At 47.0% G+C, this 20,538-nt stretch overlaps 1 protein-coding gene across 10 annotated transcripts in view; it reads right to left on the bottom strand.

The window, feature by feature from the left end:
* Positions 1-20,538, bottom strand: part of flncb (filamin C, gamma b (actin binding protein 280)) — a 50,484-nt gene that overhangs the window by 11,647 nt on the left and 18,299 nt on the right. For 6 of the 10 annotated variants that reach the window (XM_027284104.1, XM_019271218.2, XM_027284105.1 and 3 more), the window contains exons 2-28: positions 18,305-18,553; positions 17,839-17,936; positions 16,938-17,088; positions 16,684-16,802; positions 15,773-15,850; positions 15,488-15,650; positions 14,719-14,919; positions 13,659-13,781; positions 12,029-12,166; positions 11,800-11,926; positions 11,505-11,641; positions 11,202-11,395; positions 10,998-11,111; positions 10,722-10,865; positions 10,515-10,638; positions 10,183-10,343; positions 10,000-10,090; positions 9,533-9,702; positions 9,340-9,457; positions 8,616-8,878; positions 7,882-8,479; positions 5,701-5,874; positions 4,404-4,566; positions 4,156-4,316; positions 3,899-4,066; positions 2,101-2,224; positions 1,864-2,020 (exon numbers count right to left, since the gene is read on the bottom strand). In XM_027284104.1, coding sequence (XP_027139905.1) covers positions 1,864-2,020; positions 2,101-2,224; positions 3,899-4,066; positions 4,156-4,316; positions 4,404-4,566; positions 5,701-5,874; positions 7,882-8,479; positions 8,616-8,878; positions 9,340-9,457; positions 9,533-9,702; positions 10,000-10,090; positions 10,183-10,343; positions 10,515-10,638; positions 10,722-10,865; positions 10,998-11,111; positions 11,202-11,395; positions 11,505-11,641; positions 11,800-11,926; positions 12,029-12,166; positions 13,659-13,781; positions 14,719-14,919; positions 15,488-15,650; positions 15,773-15,850; positions 16,684-16,802; positions 16,938-17,088; positions 17,839-17,936; positions 18,305-18,553 — 4,508 coding nt within the window. The remainder of the gene's footprint in view (positions 1-1,863; positions 2,021-2,100; positions 2,225-3,898; positions 4,067-4,155; positions 4,317-4,403; positions 4,567-5,700; positions 5,875-7,881; positions 8,480-8,615; positions 8,879-9,339; positions 9,458-9,532; positions 9,703-9,999; positions 10,091-10,182; positions 10,344-10,514; positions 10,639-10,721; positions 10,866-10,997; positions 11,112-11,201; positions 11,396-11,504; positions 11,642-11,799; positions 11,927-12,028; positions 12,167-13,658; positions 13,782-14,718; positions 14,920-15,487; positions 15,651-15,772; positions 15,851-16,683; positions 16,803-16,937; positions 17,089-17,838; positions 17,937-18,304; positions 18,554-20,538) is intronic. The other 4 variants (XM_019271221.2, XM_019271227.2, XM_019271225.2 and 1 more) reach the window with 1 other exon arrangement.

The following is a 20,538-nucleotide window of genomic DNA, read 5'->3' as shown; positions in this document are numbered from 1 at the left end:
ATCATGGGTGATCCAATCACAGCTCTCCGTTCACACCTGTCATTAACATCATGGGTGATCCAATCACAGCTCTCCGTTCACACCTGTCATTAACATCATGGGTGATCCAATCACAGCTCTCCATTCACACCTATCATTAACATCATGGGCGATCCAATCACAGCTCTCCGTTCACACCTGTCATTAACATCATGGGTGATCCAATCACAGCTCTCCGTTCACACCTGTCATTAACATCATGGGTGATCCAATCACAGCTCTCCATTCACACCTGTCATTAACATCATGGGTGATCCAATCACAGCTCTCCATTCACACGTAAACACGTTTTCAGATGTTTCATAAAGTTTCTTCAAAAGACAGAAACTTTATGTGTCACATGACCACCACAGGAAGTGGTCGTCGATCACCCAGAATGCAACAGCAGCTGTAAACAGGCTGTACATGTGACGTGTTGCTGCGGTTACGCAAACTTTATTTACAGGAGCCCAGTAACAGACGGACAGGTCGTCCACACACGTGATGGTTTGAGACCAGTGGTGTCCACAGCACTCACATGTTCACGTGTTCACGTGTTCACGTGTTCATGTTCATGTTCACACGGGGTCTAACTACTGATGCAGCAGAGGAGGGTGGATGATGGATGGAGGCATGTTTACGAAGCACTCCGGTTAGTGGAGAACTGAACAGCACATGAGACTGTTAGATCATTAGACAAACTGAAGGAGGTGACAAGGAGACCACAGAGGAGGGAGGGAGGGAGGGAGGGAGGAAGGAAGGAAGGAAGGAAGAAGGAAGGAAAGAAGGAAGGAAGGAAGAAGGGAAGGAGGGAAGGAAAGAAGGAAGGAAGGAAAGAAGGATGAAGTAAGGAAGGAAGGAAGGAAGGAAGGAAGGAAGGAAGGAAAGAAGAAGGAAGGAAGGAAGGAAGGAAGGAAGGAAGAAGGAAGGAAGGAAGAAAGGAAGAAAGGAAGGAGGGAAGGAAGGAAGGAAGGAAGGAAGAAGGGAGGAAGGAAGGAAGGAAGGAAGGATGAAGGAAGGAAGGAAGGAAGGAAGGAAGGAAGGAAGGACTCTGATATTTTACCTAAGTATTAACACAGTGTAGAATACTACACTAATACTGCTACGAACTAATGTTACAGACACAAGGTACCTCACCTCCTCCTACAAACGTCCTCCTACACTAGAGGGAGGAGGTGAGGTAGGAGGTGAGGTAGGAGGAGGTGACATAGGGAGGAGGTGACATAGGGATGAGGTGAGGTAGGAGGAGGTGACATAGGGAGGAGGTAACATAGGGAGGAGGTGACATAGGGAGGAGGTGACATAGGGAGGAGGTGAGGTAGCAGAGTGCAGGCCTTACACAGCCTCTCTTATGAATACTGAAGGGGATGGTTCTCTTTACTATATGAGTCTCCCACACTCTCCTGCCCCAGTCCTCCACAAACACTGAGGCCTCGCGCCTGCACCCATCTGGACCCTGACGGAGGAACAGCAAGTCCCACAGACATTAAAGGGTTAAAAGAAAGACATTATTAGAAGAGGCTAAGACTCTGAGACCAGTCTGAGACCAGTCTGAGACCAGTCTGAAGTCTGATCCATCAAAGACTGGATCACACCAGAGAATGAGTTTTATCTTCAAAGATGTGTTGTCACATTTAGACCTGTACAGATATTAATTTATTTATATATAGAGAGATATAACTGTCCCCACAGACTGTCTAAAACCTGGACGTAGTCTCTGTGACGTCCCCACAGACTGTCTAAAACCTGGACGTAGTCTCTGTAGTTGTAGTAACATGACATTACAGTGTACATGGTATAGTCCACGGTCCAGGTGTAACTCTACAGGTCAGGTTTCTGACTCACCAGTATCTGAACCGTGAGCAGTCCCTCTCCGGCATCTCTGGCATCGATGGTGAACTCGACCGGCAGGCTGGCCGGCACTCCGGATGCATTCAGACCTGGACCGCTGGCTCGGACTTTACTGGCATCGTGAGCCGGTAAGGTTTTGATCTTAAAGGGGCTGAGAAGAGACAGTTACGGTCAGACCTGAACCAGTGAACCATCGTGACCTCTTTGTGTTCAGACCTCTCCAGCACCGACCTGCGAGGGACCTCCTGATCGGCGTACTTCACGCACACCGTGTACGGCCCGTCGTTGGCAGGAGTGTAGTTGACCGTGTGGGTACCGTCACCATTGTCCGTGATGCTGATTGGCTCGGCCACACCTGAACAACAGACCAGACTTTCAGAGTAATGCATGAACAGGACTCTGACTGTAAGTCTGAATATATCTTGTATTCGATTAGATAAACCGTCATTGAACAAAGTAACAGGTACAATGAAATGCAGTTTAGCATCTAATAATAATATGTACATATGAACAGGACATATAAATATCAAGTAGATACAGTGAATGAATACGTTATGGAATATATACAGTATATGAATGTACAGTATAAGCAGCATATACAGGTAGATGAGTATACTAACATGTAGTGTACAGTATAAACAGTGATTAAATATATAGTTGGATAAATAGTGCATGTGATCTGAGTGTGGTGGCATCAAATACACTATGTGCACATGATATATACAGTCAGACAGTATAGATGATCAGGTAGGTGGGGGTCACCTCTGTGCAGGGTTTAGCAGGGTGACAGCTGAGGGGAAGAAGCTGCCTCCCCCCTGTAGCGCCTCCTGGAGGTGAGGAGGCCTGGGTGAGAGCTGAGCGCCTCCGCAGACACCACTTGCTGTGAACAGCTGTGATGGTGGGAGTGGTGAGCCGGTGATATGCTGGGAAGTTTTTACCACCCTCTGCAGCGCCTTCTGGTCCGCGATGGAGCAGTTACCGTACCAGACTGTGATGCAGCTGGTAAGGATGCTCTCAGTGGTGCGACGGTAGAAGTTCACCAGGATCTGAGGAGACAGGTGGGTCTTCTTTAGTTTCCTCAAGAAGAAGAGCCACTGGTGAGCCTTCTTAACCAGGATTGATTGATTCAAAGACCAAGAAAGATCCTCAGAGAGGTGGACCCCCAGGAACTTGAAGCTGGAGACACGCTCAACCTCAGCTCCATAGATCTCCATAGATGGAGCACAGTGTGCCTCCATTGGTTCTCCTGAAGTCCTCGATGATCTCCTTGGTCTTCTTGATGTTTATGGACAGGTTGTTAGCGCACCAGGATGCCAGGTGCTGGACCTCCTCCCTGTAGTCTGTTTCATCGCTGTTGGTGATGAGGCCAATCACCGTCGTGTCATCTGTGAACTTGATGATGGTGTTGGAGCCATGCACCGGTTCGCAGTCATGGGTGAAGAGGGAGTACTGTAGAGGAGGGGGCTCAGCACACAGCCCTGTGGGACACCAGTGTCCAGGATGAGTGTGGAGGAGGTGTGGTTGTCTAACCTAACAGACTGGGGTCTGTTGGTCAGAAGGTCCAGAATCCAGTTACAAAGGGAAGAGTTGATGCCGAGGCCGACTATTAGACTGCGGCACTCGAGGTGTGCAGTGATCGATTACTCCTGTGTGTTGAGCGGCCACTACAGAGCACACAAGTTACAGCCTGTGTTATTTAATATAACCAGGTTAGAGACCCGCTAGCTCTGCTGAGCCATGTCTCAGTGAAGAGCCTTAGCTTAGCCCTTAGGCCTCCTCTCTTCCCCCGCCTTTGTTTACGGACTCGACGCCGCCTGCGAGTGCTCCCGGTCTGCGAAGCCGGGTTGGTAGAGCTCTTGTCGGCTGTAGGTGTCATGTGCAAGACTGTTCTGAGTGAGCAGACTTCAAACAAAAAGGCAGAATGCTACTGATCTGCAGGTTTTTATTGTCAGCCAGTCCAACCTAAAGGCCTTCAGTTTAAGAGTCACAGGTGTAAGAAGACAAACCTGCATTGTGTTCAGGGTCTTACCTGTGGGTCCATACAGCTGGACTTCCAGGGGGGCCACCCCAGCCTTGGTACTGTCTACAGTGAAGGTCTGAGGGACGTGGGCTCGGACTCCACTTCCCAGGCCAGGACCTGAACACCTCACTTTACTGGGATCCACCAGCTCTCGCACTGGAACCCGAAATGGGCTTCCTGCAACACAAACAGAGGTGGCTGGAAATCAGTCCATGCTGCACCTGAAACCTGAACAGAGTCTGATGAACCTCCTCTGGATCCAGCACCTGGGATAGGAAGGCCTCCAAAGGTGATGTTGACGTCGTAATCTCCAGGAGTGAAGGGGATGTACTCCACACTGCAGCTGCCATCTTTGTTGTCCTTACACGACATCTTGGCCTCAGATGGACCCTCGATGGCCAGGCCAAGACCTCCGGTGCCAGCACCTCTGAGGAAAAGGCCGGGCAGAGGGGACATGAGGACGAGGTTTTGAGGGACTAAAGACAAACCAGTCTGAAACATTCAGTGAACTCACCTTGTCTCAACAGTGAAGCGGTTTGATTTGTTGACCAGTCCTTCTTCCAGACCTGGTCCATAGGCTCGGACTCGGCTGGGATCACAGCCCTCAGTTACAGAGACCCTGAACGGACTCTTTGGCACTGAGACCTCATCAAACAAGACCTCGATCAGATGCAGACCTGCAGACAGACGGAGTTAACTTAACATGTAGCATTTAGCATGTTAGCTATCCATACCTTATGCACCAATAAAGACAAAGGTGGTAGACAGTCTGTGGGGACGTCACGGAGACTACGTCCAGGTTTTAGACAGTCTGCGGGGACGTCACGGAGACTACGTCCAGGTTTTAGACAGTCTGCGGGGACCTCATAAATAAGACAGTTCCACTGACTCCGTCTAACACTGAGTTGTTTTCTTCTCTCAGGGTTTTGAACAGGAACGTTTATGTACAAACCTCTCAGTGTGTTTAAGACGGCAGCAGAGTCAGCTTTCATTAAAGCCTCACCAGGGGAGAGTATTTCTGTCCCACAATGCAATGGGCTCCAACATGTCACACATTACTATCAGTGGAAAAGCATCTGCTGCGAGCAGACAGACTGCAGCTATTAATACCTCCTCTCAGTCTGCAGGAGACCAGTCTTTATAAACCTGTTCCAGTCTCTGAGACTGATCTCTGAACACTTCATCTCTGTTTGTTCAGCCTGAACCTTATTTAAAGACCATGTATGACTGCAGGTCAGGTGACCATTAAAATACTCTACTATAAATACTATAAATATACTGCAGCACTCTTTAATTACCTTCCCAACGAGCTTTGGCTCACGAGGCGTCAGTTTTCTTCCATATTAAGCGCCGAGACGCTGCTAACTGTTGACTGTATTACATGATTAGATCAGCATGTTGTTCAAATCATTGTGCAGTAACAAGTTAAACAGTGGAAGCCTCTTTATGAACGTCACGAGGCGATGATGTGCTGCTGAGGACAAACATCAGAAAACAGCAGCAGCTTGTTTTTCTGCTCAGGAGCTCGGTTCAGTTCTGCTGACTGAAGCAGATTTAGCATGAAGTCCAAACTGACGAGTTTTTAATCACATGTGACACCAGAACTCCAGAATCTGAGACTCTGAGACTCGCTAACAGAACCGGGTTCAGCAGCCAGACCGGACCGGACCGGAGCACAGCCTCTGAGACCAACAGGGAATAACGTCACACTACCAAGGTGACTTACAGACGCCAATCAAAGTTAGAGGAAACACCAAAACAGTCTACTTCCTGTCCCATGGAGACTTTGCTTCATAGAATAAAAGCCTCACCGTCCTCGTATGGGGTGTACTCCACCCGGTAGGTCCCGTCTCCTTTGTCGGTGATGTAGGCGTCCGTGTTGGCGCCTGATGGGTTGGAGATGCAGGCTTTGACATGGCTGCTGCCGCTCTTGTAGTGAGCCAAAGCGTCAACGGTGAAATGTGTGGTCACTTCCCTCAAGACGCCTGAGAAAACACAGAGTGAGCACAGAGTGAACACAGAGTGAGCACAGAGTGAGCACAGAGTGAGCACAGAGTGAGCACAGAGTGAATACAGAGTGAATACAGAGTGAACACAGAGTGAACACAGAGTGAGCACAGAGTGAACACAGAGTGAGCACAGAGTGAGCACAGAGTGAGCACAGAGTGAACACAGTGTGAGCACAGAGTGAGCACAGAGTGAACACAGAGTGAGCACAGAGTGAACACAGAGTGAGCACAGAGTGAACGCAGAGTGAACACAGAGTGAGCACAGAGTGAGCTCACAGTGAACACAGAGTGAGTTCAGAGTGAGTACAGAGTGAACACAGAGTGAGCACAGAGTGAGCACAGAGCGAACACAGAGTGAGCATGACGGGGTTAAACACAGAGAACATTCAGACTTTCTGGCGTTGGTTCCACCATTTCAAAATTATTGGGCCAAAGAAGATGAAATCATTTCTGAGAAAACAGCAAACTGCTGGTGTGTTTCCTATTTTTAGATTTGAATCATGATTTCGGTTCCAGAAAGTTTCTAATCCATCATCTTAAACAAAGATCAGGTATTAAAATCATCATAAACTAACATCACCGTCTGTTGATCCGCACTGACCTGTGATCAGCTGAACGGTGTCTCTGTCATTCGTACGTCTGTTCTCACACTATGTAACTTTGGGCTCCGGGTCGGGAGAAGTACGTAACGCTTTACGGCACTAAGTCACACAGCAGCAACTATTTCACTGATTCTGGTGAAACTGGATCATATAGAGATTTTTTTTTTTTTGGCCTTTTCAAGCTTGATTTGATAGAGAAGCTGAAGAGTTACAGAGAGACAGACGGGGAATGACACAGGTCGGACTCAAACCTTGGGCTGCCACAGCGAGGACTGGGCCTCGCACACGGGGCGGCTGCTCTACAAACTGAGCGAAACGCCCCAAGAGATGGTGGATTTCTGTTGGAAGATTAAACTCTGCTGTTTGGAGTTTTCTCTCACGATAATGGTCCAAAATAGAAAAGTGTAAACGTTCCTCTGTGAGTTTATGAACTGTCATAATGGACTGTGCAGGTCCAGGAGGCCAGTAAACAAACCACTGAGAGCTGAGTCACACTGAACAGACCCCTCATCATAAAAACAGACCTCAGACCAGCAGCAGCTCTGGAAACCTGAACCAGGCTGTAAGTTTCTTCACAGTCACATTTTTGTGTCTAATTTACAGCCTAAGGATGGCTGAGATCCTCCGTGACTGCAGGAACCTCTGGAAGACCAAGGTTTGTTTGAGGGGGTCGATCGCTGGATTTGTGACTATACGAGTACTCGCAGCATTTTATTTTAGCCACCATATTTCAAAATCTGGTCTGTGATTTTGATTAAGGCAGTCTGATGTTGATGCTCCACGCGGTCTCAACAGGCACTGATCTGCGTTCTGATACAGCAAGTTTGGAAACAGCTGTGAAACCTGATATATATATTTAAACTCTTTTTCTCCCATTAACCTTCATCAAATTACTTTAATAATTTCTTCATCTAAGCCGTCAGCCTGTCTCTTAGACCACATCCCAACCGGGCTCCTCTTCTGTGGAACAAACTACCATTCTGGGTTCCTTGTGGTTCCTATAGTTTCCAAAAGTAGATTGGGAGCCAGAGCTTTCAGCTATCAGGCTCCTCTTCTGTGGAACAAACTACCATTCTGGGTTCAGGAGGCAGACACGGTCAACACCTTTAAGAGTAGACTGAAGACTTTCCTCTTTGATAAAGCTTATAGTTAGTGCTGGCTCAGGTCATCCCTTAGTGATGCTGCCATAGGATTAGACTGCCTCTCTCTGTCTCTCTTTCAGGGTTATGCCGAGTAACCTGCTCTGCATTAAAAGTGTCATGAGATAACTTTTGTTATGACACTATATAAATAAAACTTGAAAATGAAAACTGGCATATACCGTACACAAAGTACTACTTGTAATAGAAGAATACTAACAGTACAGTATCTCTGTCCTCACCTCTGGGTTCCACTCCTGGTCCATAGACCTTCACTCCACTGGTGTCAATGGCCGGGTCCACCTGCAGTCGGGCGGGGAACTTCGGCACGGCGTGTCCTCCATATTTGATGGTGATGGTGTACATGCCGTGGTACTGCGGGATGTAGGTGATGGAGTAGGTCCCATCGCTGTTGTTCTGGACGTGAACTTCAGCTTTGGCTCCGGAGTCTGAGATGATCTCGATGGTGAGCTCGGCCTCTCCGGCTTTGGAGCAGTCCACCGTGAAGGATCCGTCCTCGTTGACTTTCCCTCGCTCCAAGCCGGGGCCGCTGGCCGTCACCTTACTGGGGTCAAACACCGACTGGACCATGGCCTTGAAGGGGGACCCGGGAATGTGCTGGTCTGCAAACAGGATGTTGATGGCATATTCGCCAGGTTCAGTGGGCAGGTAGGACACGGAGCAGGACCCATCACCATTGTCCTGGCATTCGATCTTGGCCTCACAGGGTCCCTCTACCGTCAGGCCCAGACCACCAGTACCAGCTCCCTTTGTGTCAATGGCAAAGGGGGCCGGTTTACCCACAACACCACCCTGAAGACCTGGACCATAGGCTCGGACCTGGAAGGTAAACAGAAAAAGTTGGAGACCTCTCAGACCAAGAGAGAGCTGCTCTGTGTCAAGTTCATTCTTGAAGGCTGCTGAATTTATGAAACTTTAGAAGAAGTTTTGAGGAAAATGTCTCACAGTAACTCACCTTTGAGGGGTCGGGGGGCATGACGCCCTCCACAGTGAATGGACTTCCCGGGACGGGGTTCTCGTCGTAGCTGATGTCCACTCTGTATGGTCCTTCCTCGGGGGGAATGTACTTCACTGTGTGCAACTCATTGGCTGTGCCCGACTCCAGCTTGCAGGGGATTGGTCGACGTGACGGTGAGGTAATCTTGACGTCCAGTTTGCCCTGACCTCCAGCACCCTGAGTACTGACCATGAACTCCTCGTCCTTCCCGACATCCACCTCTTTGGTTCGCACACAAACAGACACAAAGTCAGTCTTTTTCATTTATTTCATGTTTCTGTTGGAGTTTTAAAAAATCATTTTTTCTTGGTTATAGAAGTCTAGCTTTGGTACAACAAAAACTTTAGTTTTTAGTTTGAGTTTAACCCCAACCAGATGTTTGTGGGATGTCATTGGACCTGAAAAGAAAATGAGCGTTTGAAGTTTGAAATGTGATCAAAAAAGTTTTACAAGTTCAAAACTCTGTAAGGCTGCAAAATAATTTAGATATGAAGTTATGTTGTATTAGACTCTTTTTACATTTACGTTTGTCCAAAACTGTTTCAGGTTTCTCACTGCTTGAAATCATTTGAACTGATCTGAAAACTGATGCGAATACAACCCAACACCAACCAATCCAACAGCAACCAACATCAACACCTGAACTTCCTGTGTGATAAATGTTGCAGACTTGGATACTCACTGTTGTTCAAACCCTGAACTTTGACCTTGTTGAGGTCGAGTGGGGGAGCCACACTGATGTTAAAAGGACTTTTAGGGATGGGGTCTCCTCCGTGACAGACGGTGATGGACATGTTCCCCTGAAGGAGACACAAACTACAGATTATCAATCAGCTCACACGTTATAAATCCGATAATTCAAAGCGGTATCTGACCTGTTGCACCGCCGTGTAGCGGACGGTGTACGAGTAGTCGTGGTTGTCGATGATCTCAAAGTCTCGGACCGCTTCGCCTTTAGCTGCTCCGGTGAAATGGACCTCTGGTTTGGCTTTACCAGCTCCTTTTGTATAAATAGTGAAGTGAGTTGGTTTTCCAACTTCTACACCTGCAGAGAGTTCAAAGAAATACATGGTATGAAAATATTAAATATATATAAATAATCTAAAGGTTTGTGCACTGAGAATCACTTTACTACTGTCCTCTACTACCGTCCTTACTGAAGTAAAAGTCTATGAGTTTATCACCAAAATGTACTTAAAGTACTTCAAGTCTGATGCTGCAGTAAAGTGTTTTTATTGGATACTTCTGTATCACTCGTCAGCAGCAGCAGGTTAACAGGCTGTCAGGGTTTTTTCTCTTTTATCGCCCTCTAAACTCATTTACATCCTGACACCTGTGTCACCTGTCTTGTTGAGTCCAGGTCCTTCTGCTCGGACTTTAGCTGCATCATGGGAAGGGTCCACCTTTATTCTGAAGGGGCTGATGGGAATTTCCTGTTCAAACATTAAAGATGAGAGATTTTTTTTAACGGCCTGGTTTTAACGGGAAACATTTCTGGAAGTAGTTTACCTGTCTGCGCTCTCACCTGATCAGCAAACAGCACCATGATGGTGTACTGCCCAGCACCTGGAGGCGTGTACTTCACCGTGAACGTGTCATTGTCGTTCTTGATGATGTCAAAGTCGATGTCGGCCTCCGCAGGACCGACCACGCCCGGAGCGCACTTGATCCCAATGCTGACGTCACCTACAGGTAAAAACAGAGATACTGAACCTAATGCTGTCACCAAATCTTATCTCTTCTCAGGTCGTTCTTATCTATTAATAAATATTTCTGACATGCACTTTAATATCATGGTTTACTAAAAAGAACATGTAAAAGACATAAAACAGGTTTTGGATCAGAACCAGGTCCCACCCTGTCCGGCCTCGCTGCAGTCCACAGTGAAGTATGTCGGCTCATTGGCCTTCAGTCCAGTCTTCTCCACACCTGGACCATAGACCTTCACGTTCTCTGGATGGCTACCTTCTCCGATCGTCACCTGGTTTAACATGGATCCAGCGTTCATCAACATGTATCAACAACCATTCTGATTCATAACGTGTTGTTGGTGTTGTGTTTTACCCTGAAGGGGCTGTTGGGGACGTTGACCTCGCCCCAGGTGATGATGATGGTGTGTTTGATGGGTTTGGTGGGAATGTAAACACAGAAGAAGGTGCTGTCTCCGTTATCGGTGATCTGGATGTCAATGGGGAAACCTTCTGCGTCCTGAAACATCAGATTTAAAATCGTCATGAGCCGCGATGGAGAGATGCTTGAAGTACTGAATTTGTACTTCAGTAATGATTTGAGTACTTCCACCTGATTGTCACAAACAGACTTTCTTGGATCGGTTCTCACCTGAGCGTAGAGCTTCAGCTCTCCTCGGCCAGCTCCATGGGTATCGATGGTGAAATCTGCAGGTTTGTTGACGATGCAGCCGAGCGGCTCCAGACCCGGTCCATAACATCTCACCTGATGAGGACAGGAAATCAACACATCAGGTTTTTCTGAATAAAATATCTGTTAAGTTGTTTTTTGAAAGTGGGACAGTTCTGCTCTCACGTTCTCCGGGAAGACGTCATTGGCGGCTGGCAGGATGTGAGCCATGAACGGGCTGTCCTTGATGTCTTCGTCGTCACAGATGACGTGTACCGCATAGTCACCTGGTTCAGTCGGCCAGTATCGAACGTCACATGACCCGTCGCCTTTATCATCGCACTCGATCTTCGCCTGAGAAGGACCCTCAATGGAGAAACCTGCAGACCGTCAGTGACACAAACTTCATTAACGATAAAACAAGTTTTAAATATCAGAATATAAAATATTACGATAACAATAACCATCTGAGCAGCGGGCGTGACGTACCGAGAGTTCCCACCTCCGTGCCAATGGCCTCCACCACAAAGTCGGCACTCTTTCCTACCATACCGGTCTCCAGACCTGGACCCCAGGCCCTCACCTTCTGAGGCCCCGCCTCCTCACTCACCTGAATCTCGAACGGGCTGAAAACACACGCACACACACATTATTATAATCATCATCAATGTTTGTGTCTTTAAGTAAAACCACTGGAGTACCTCAGGGCTCTATCCTGGGTCCCCTTTACTTTTTTGAGCTTTCTGTCTCTTGTGTGAGAATAACAATCAGCTGATTGTCTCACCTGCGTGGGATGCTGTGACCTCCCCAGGTGATGGTTACGATGTACTTTCCCATCATGATGGGGTAATAGTTACACTCATAAATCCCGTTTTCCATCTCAATAACCTTCACCGGCTCCTCCAGGCCTTCTGGGTTCAAACAAAAACATCACCCTCAGTGCCGCTCGTCGAGTCCGGTTTCATTTCAAACAGAACGACGGGTTTAAATCACCAAACAGGTTTAAATCTTACTTGGTCCCTTCACAGTGACTTTGAGCTCTCCGCTGCCGGCTCCTTTAGTGTAAACTTTAAAATCAGCCACTTCTTTCACCCTCAGACCCTTCGGCTGGAGACCTCGGCCCGACGCCCTGCAGGCGTTCGGGTTACATGCTGCAAGGACCAATCAGACAACAGAAGAGGACCAATCAGAAGATGGATCAGACTGGGAGATGATGTTAAAATGATGAACCAACACAAACATTCACACAAAACCCACTGTTGTTGTTCTGCATCCTAAATCCTGAACCTGAGATTTAATCCTGAGTCTGAGATTTAATCCTGAGTCTGAGGTTTAATCCTGAACCTGAGATTTAATCGTGAATCTGAGATTTAATTCTGAGTCTGAGGTTTAATCCTGAACCTGAGATTTAGTCCTGAGTCTGAGATTTAATCCTGAGTCTGAGATTTAATCCTGAGTCTGAGGTTTAATCCTGAGTCTGAGGTTTAATCCTGAGTCTGAGATTTAATCGTGAATCTGAGATTTAATCCTGAACCTGAGATTTAATCGTGAATCTGAGATTTAAACCAATCACACAGACGGCTGCGGGTTTTTCTCGGTTAGTCAGCTGATCAGGTGAAGCAGTTTGCTGAAAGGAAAAAGCAGCAAAGATGAAAGAACAAAATCAGGATTAAAATCTGAAGAACGAAACAGGAAAAGAAGAAAACAAGTGAAACACTTTGAACTGTTCTGACTCGTCCGTCGACAGTTTGCAGACACACACGGCGACATTTTGTAGGAGGGTTAGTGATGTGAGCTACGAGGAAAAGAAGAAGAAGATGACAATGATAATGAAGATGAAGACTTGTGTGTGGAAAACACACACATGATCACAGTCACTCAGCAAATGTGACGATAACTGTCAGAGATCCGGATCGGGCTGCTGATCTAAAGTTGACATTAAATTCAAAATACATAGGAACGTTTCAGTTTTTGTAATAAAACATGTTTCTGTTTCTCAGTGTAAAGATTTGTTTGGTTTGTCGTATCAAACAGACGTAGTTATCTGAGGAAAAACACACCACTGCTACTCAGTGAGGATTTAGCAGAAGGTTCCAATGATTCTCAGCACTGGGGTTAAAAACGACATATTAATATTTGTTATATTTCAAATTGAATTGGTTTAACAGCCTTTAAGAGGCAGAACCAGGATCATGGCGGGTCATGGTGTACCGACATCTGCAGAAGACTGACTGGCAGTTTGTAGCTGTGGACATGACACTAATAAGATGTCTGAGGTAAATAAAAATATTTGACGTTCATCTGACGGATTGAAATACGAGTAGAACACACTGAACACGAGTTAACTTCAGTGTCTGTACGTTGGGCTGGTAGGTGGAAAAAAGTAACTGACGTGACAAAATCGTAGTTGACCTGACGTGATCATTAATCCTGACACCATCAGAGACGACACATCCACATTCACTCAGTTTCTGGCTGTAGAGACGGTAAAGCTGCTCAGAACGAAGCAGGAGCTGCACATGCTGAAGCTGGGAAACCCCGTCCAGCAGGGCCAGAGGCAGGGATGGTTTTGAGTTGAGGTGGAAGGAAACCAGGCTAGCGCAGGCAGGCTTCAGTCACACCCCCACCCCCAGCCTTACTAACTTGGTCGCCTGGGTTTGGGCGGTGTTGGAGGGGGGCCTCTCTTTGTCTTGTCTGAGGGTGAGGTGCGTATGGACTGAGGTCCAGTCTGCACCGGAGACCCGGGAGGCGGGACGCTCTGTAAAACTGAAGGAGGGAACAACAGTGATGATACATTTGTATACAGGCAGAGAGGGGACAGAGACCTCCAGACCACCAGACCAGCAGATACCAGGACCAGCAGACTGCCAGGCAGCCAGACCAGCCGGCAGAGGTGGGACCAAGTCAGGTTCTGCAAGTCATTTAAGTTAAGGCAGGTCACAAGCAAAGGTAGGCAAGTCTCAAAGCAAGACTGCAAGTCCAAAGTCAACATTGGAAATCCCCAAGTCAAGTTCCAAGTCGAAGATAGACCAGTCCTTTATCAAGATACTGAGTCCCAAAGTCAAGTCATAACTCAAGTCAGGATCCCAAGACAAAGACAAGTCCATTCATCCATTCGGCATAAGGCAGCCTGGACATAAAAGTCAATGAAGTCCAAAGTCAAGTTCTGAGTCAGTTCGAGCCAAGTCCCAGATCACATCTGTTAGAGTTAGTACAGTCCCAAGTCAAGACAACGACTCATAGTCAAGACAAACAAGTCCAGGTCTTGTGAGACAAAGTCCCACATCAAAGTCAGACATCCATTTGTTATCTGTCCAAAACCTCTGCCAGCAGACCAGTGGATCACCAAGAAGACTGAACACCACAGCCCAAAACCATGAGAGCGCACAGCTTCAGCCAAAAACCCAGAACTGACGAGCAAGCACCGACGGCCCATCAGACCCGGACCCGGACTGAACTGCAGACCTGATCTTGTAATGGGTCAGTCTGGACATCAGATTTCAACGTGACACTCATGCAGAGGAGGATATGATGGTTACAAAAGGTCATTATGCTGTTTAGATGTTTCTGCAGCATTCAGAGTCTTCTGATGTTACATGGACATTCATTATAACAAAATGAGAACTTTTAAACTGGGAACTTTTTAAGGAACCACAGACATCAAGAACAAAAGTAAAGAACTGACATGAATCTGTCAACCTACCCTCGGAGATGTGGACGGTGAAAGGGCTTCTGGGAATCTGCTGCCCGGCAAAGGTCACGTAGACGGTGTGAGGTCCCTCCAGGACGGGAACATAGGTGCACCGGAAAATACTGTCCCCTTTGTTCTCCAAGACAATCTCCACTGTATCCCTCCGCCCGTGTGAATCAACAATGATGACGCCTACATCTCCAGCGCCGGCCCCTGGCGGACAGACGGAGCGTCAACCACACTTTCCAACACTGAATGTGATGAACACTGGACAGACTCAGACAGTAATCTGTAACTTTACAATACAGCTAACCTGTACTTGGAGTTACCTGAAGATACCTGTGACGAACACGCTGACCACATGGAACCCTCTAAGTTCTGGTATCGTCTAGTGGTCACAGTGTTGTCACACCCACGATATGAACAAAGAACATCCTGATGATTTATTTAAAGTTATGGAGCTAAAATTGAAAAGTTTGCCCAGAGGGTGGCGCTACAGGAAAGATCATTTAAATCTAAAGGGTTCGCCCTCTGGAGAGCAGAAATCACTGATCGGGACATTTCAGTTAGTTGGGTCCTAACAATTTCCCACAAGTCCACTGATCGGACCTCAGAGGGTTCACTTTAATTCAGTAAGTGGTTCTTGAGTGGTTCTGGTTCTGGTCTGTTTGAGACTGTCCACCGTCCTCAGCCCGACCTTTGACCTTTGACACTTTTCCTCTTGAGCAGTTAGTGTATTACACTGACTGAACTCGAGCAGTTCGGACTCTGTCTGCTTTACCTGCAGTGTAAATGTCAAAGTATGTGGGTTTGTTGGCCACGTTTCCTGTGTGCTGCAGTCCCGGCCCACGGGCCTGAACTCTGGTCGGGTCGCCCATGGCCTTGGAAACGTTCACCATGAAGGGACTTCTGTCGATGTCCTGCCCAGCAAACAGCACCTTCACCTGGGAGGAGCACAGTAACACACGGGCCTGTCAGGTTTCTGATGAATGACCTCATCAACAATCTTAATTATCAAACCCTCGTTAACTCCAAACATGTGGTCACACAATGAGTCTTTTCTTACTTTATGGAGCCCCTCGACTTTGGGCAGGTAGACCACAGAGTAAGTCCGGTTCTTGTCGTTGTTGGGGATGACTCGGGCCTGATGGACACAGACAGACGATGAATGAATGTTTGTTCTGTTTAATTAAATATAAAATAAGAGTTCATTCACAAGCTCATTCATTTAGACATTTTCAAGCCAGAGATTTTGTTTGTTGTAATTTCCCCCATGAATCACCTCGTACTCGTTGATGTAATTCTTTTTCTTCCTGCGGCGTGAATTCATTTCAGTTGTGGTGAAATTAATCTTGTCATCATTATCATTCTCACTGGTAACTAGGATTCATGGGAAAAGGAACTAGGTGGTACCTTGTCAGACGAATAGTGGCAAAGGGCCGTTGACGGGTTAACTCCACCTCATCCTGTGCCAGTCTGACATTAGTTCAGTTCAAGGTCCTACACAGGATACGTGTTACCAAAGCTAAAACACTTTTTAATACAGTGATACGTGAGACAGACGCTCTCTGTCACCAGCCGTTCATACACATGAACTTCTATTAAACCTTTTCAAAAGCTCTGAACAAACTGTGCTTTGGAGTCCTTTGACCTCCACCCTTGGTGTGCTTGAAGATATCACTTCACCAACAGGGAAAGCGACTCTCGCTTTCGCATCTCTGGTGGCCCGCAGACGAATTTTACTTCACTGGAAGGAAAAGAATCCTCCGCGAACTCTTGGCTAAAGGATTTATGTCACTCCTACACCACACTGACTCAGGTACAGGGTTAGGGGCTCCGACAAGTTTTAGAAAACCTGGCATCACATTCTTTCCTTAATCGTTGTTGTTGGTGTCTAAAAGGGGGAAATGGATCCTGACTGACTGAACATGTCTTGATAACCCAATAAAGATATATATGAAGAGTTCATGTTCCCACCTCCTCCGTGTGTCCCTCTGGATCTTCTACATAAACCAGAACTTCACCCAGCCCGGCCTCCACCGTCTCCACCAGAAACTCTGCTGGTTTCAGAACCACGTTACCCCGAGGCTCAATACCTGAGAGAGATGAGAGAGGAAGGAAGTTCAGGACGAGTTCTGATCATGAACAACAGGGTCTTAATGTGAAGCTCATTAAAGTTGGTTTAAACTGATCGGGTTTTGGACTCTGTTTGGTTCTGTTTGCTTTCTGACCTGGTCCGTAGGCTTTGGCTCTCTTCGGGTGCAGCGTCTTCGCCCTCAGGGGGGCGCCGGGCTTCAGTTTGGATTTGGGGAACTGGGACAGGTAAGTCATCACAGAGTGCTCGTCCACGTTTGGGTCAACGATCTCCTCCGGAGCAATCACCTGAAGAAGAACAAGGAGATGAAGTCAATGAAACAAGTTTAAAACGTTTCAAGTTCTGCCAGAAACACACTGAAGAGGCTCATTAAAGGAAGAACAGAACATTTTAATCAACAAACAATGTTTGTCGGATCAGAACCGACTGTATCGAGTCCAAAATCACTGATGGAAGAGAAACTGGAGATCCAACTTAATGTCTTTAAACAAAATAATGAGTTTCCAGCAGCTGGTGAACACGTGGACCCGTCCCTGTTCTTCATTATCACACAGTCTAAACGGTCCGCTGAAGTAAAGGCATGTTCAGATGCTGCTTTCAAAATAAAAGCCTCACAATAAAATGAGTCAGTATCTCATCTTTAACTCAACAAACATGTTGAATCTGTGATTCATGACTGAGGCCAACTTTAATCAGACGTCTAACTTCAAACAGTCCACAGAGAATCTTCGCCATCGTTTCATTAACGATGAATCTCTATGAACGATTGTCCGGCTCACTCTCGGTTTGTGCTAATTTAAACTTCTGGCTTCAGACGCTCTGCAGGCTCGAAATAGACCGAGCGGCATTCAGCACACGAGGAGAGAAAGTTCCTGATGTTGGATCACGACAGAACCAGAACCGGGTACTGAAATATGACTGTGAATGTTTTAATTTGTAATCATTGTCTAACAGAAAACTTCAAAGAAACAAAAAGAAATAAATCATAAATGATAAATATTCTCTTTGTAACAGCTGACGGAGCAGGTGATCGTTACCTGAGGCACTCCGAGCCAATCATCAGCCTGCTGCATGGCCTCTCTGGCGTTCTCCACCGGCTGACTGGGATCCCATGTTTCCCAGTCTGGACAGAGACCTGAAGGCATCACAGAGACAGACACAACCTGTGAGGCATTCAGGGACACAAACTCATCCGTAAGAAGGAGCGTTTCCATGCTGAAACACATGAAGCATCATGGTCAGCGTTTTACCTTCGGGGCAGTGAAGTGTTTCCTGTGAACACATGAATCATAAACACGCCGTCTGTCCGTCCGTCTGTCCTTAATCTGCTAAGAGGATTGAACTGACGACACACGAGGACGACAGGACTTCTGTCTTTAAGGACGAGTGTTAGGACGACACTTCAAGTCCTTTAACTGTCACTTTATAACCTGACATCAAACCTTTATTAAATATTTGAACCATAATTCATATCTGGGTCTCACAGGTCTCGTCGGTACCTACCCGGGGCACAGTTGTCCACCAGAGCTCCCAGCGCCTTGCCATCCCTCCAGTCTCGGTGGAAGTTGGTGATGGGGAGCTGAGGCACCTTGTTCTGGATCCAGCCCAGCAGACGCTGTTTGGGGGTCAGCTTCTTGGCGTCTTCATCGTCCTCGTCCTCCCACATGGGCATGGAGATGGAGTAATGCAGGATCAGGGTCCAGATCAGACCCAGGATCAGCTTCAGGTTCCCGTCCACAATGGCTTTGGAATCTGAGGGAGGAACGGGTCACGGGTTAAACTGCTGGTACTGGACCTTCATGTGAGCGACATGGTGTGGTACCAGAACCTGGTTCTGAGCTGGAAGGCGAGAACTTTAGTGAGCAGGACCACGATCGTCCTGCAGAGTCCAAACCAAGAGCAGACCAACACACAGTACATCAACCACCAGCTCCACGCTAACAAAGAAGCTAACAGAGCTAACCATGGCGCTAACAGAGCTAACCATGGAGCTAACTGAGCTAACCATGGAGCTAACAGAGCTAACCATGAAGCTAACAGAGCTATTCATGAAGCTAACTGAGCTAACCATGGAGCTAACAGAGCTAACCATGAAGCTAACTGAGCTAACCATGGAGCTAACAGAGCTAACCATGGAGCTAACAGAGCTAATAAGTAAGTCAGTAAGTTAACAGCTCAGAGGCCATAAACCTCGAACATCAGCAGATCAGAAAATAATGAAACTCAAACAGGTCTATGAATATTTATAATATTTATATTTATTTGAAGTAAACTGATTTGAACACAATGAAATATTTAAATGTCGGTTATTATAAAGCAGCTCGTCTTAATTAAACGTCATCAGACGAACTTCATTAATTAAACAAGTTGATGAGACTGAAGTTTCTCGTCAGTGTTAAACATGTTTAATAAAGTTTTTATTTAGTTTTCATCGTTTACATGAATGTAGAATCACATCTGGGACCGATTGGACCAATCAGGAGCCAGAACATTCCTGTGACCTCATCACAACTGAACGCTTTTTCGTTTGACCCAGTTTCCTGTTCTGTTCATCAGATGTGCCCACCAAAATAAAAGTTCACGACTTCATGTTGTTTGTCTTTCTTTCAACTGTCAGGAGGCTTTTAATGTGAAAGGTTCATCCATTGACAGCAGAGGGTGATGTCATCGACCCCCGCCTGAGGAATGAGGTCAGTTTAAATAGGAAACACATGCACACACACACACACACACACACATACACACACACACACACACACTGTAACACACTGTAACACACACACACTGTAACACGCACACACACTGTGTGTGTATGCGTGTTACAGTGTGTGTGTGTGTCTTGTGGACAAAATCCTGAAATAATATTTTCTTCTCTGAGCTCAAATGTCTTCAACACAAACACACACACAGACACACACACACACACACACACAGGAAGTCAGAGGAAGTGTGTGTCGGAGCGTCGCTGTAATCTTTCCCCAGGAAACAGAAGCTGCTGTTTGCCCAGATGAACTTTGACCTTGACGAGTTTCCATCAAACTGAACTCAGATCAGTTCAACAGAAAAACAGCAGCTCGGATCAGAACCACAGAAACACAGGTGGGATCTACATGTGTGGTTCCCACCCCGGGCAGGAACACACCTCCAGGCTCTGTGTCACATGACCTGACCTCCACAGCCGATGTCATGTGACCCGTGTTCTGCCAAACAACGACCCGCCTGTGTGACACACGCCCGTCCTGCTCGTTAACAGCCCACCGCCACAGCGCAAACGAGCGGCAACCGTCACCAACGGTTACCAAACAAACAGCCCGAAGGTCGTGGCGCCGCTGCAGAGAAACAATGAAGTTCTGATAGAGAGTGAGACGGGCCGGGCCGTGACATTTAGAGAGAGAGACAGGAAGTGATGACGACAGATGGAAAGAATGAAGGACAAAGAGTCACTGCAACACATCAACATCACCTCCAACCAGAACCAGAACAGAACAGGACCAGAACCAGAACAGGACCAGAACAGGACCAGAACCAGAAGAACAGGACCAGAACAGGACCGAAACCAGAAGAACAGGACAAGAACAGGACCAGAACCAGAAGAACAGGACCAGAACCAGAACAGGACCAGAACAGGATCAGAACCAGAACAGGACCAGAACCAGAACAGGACCAGAACCAGAACAGGACCAGGTTTACAGGGCTGATCAGACACTCAGTGATCAATACACAACCATTAATCAAAC

The sequence above is a fragment of the Larimichthys crocea genome, chromosome XI (genome assembly GCF_000972845.2).
Source record: "Larimichthys crocea isolate SSNF chromosome XI, L_crocea_2.0, whole genome shotgun sequence".
Lineage (NCBI taxonomy): Eukaryota > Metazoa > Chordata > Actinopteri > Sciaenidae > Larimichthys > Larimichthys crocea.
This window is presented reverse-complemented; position numbering and strand designations above follow the sequence as displayed.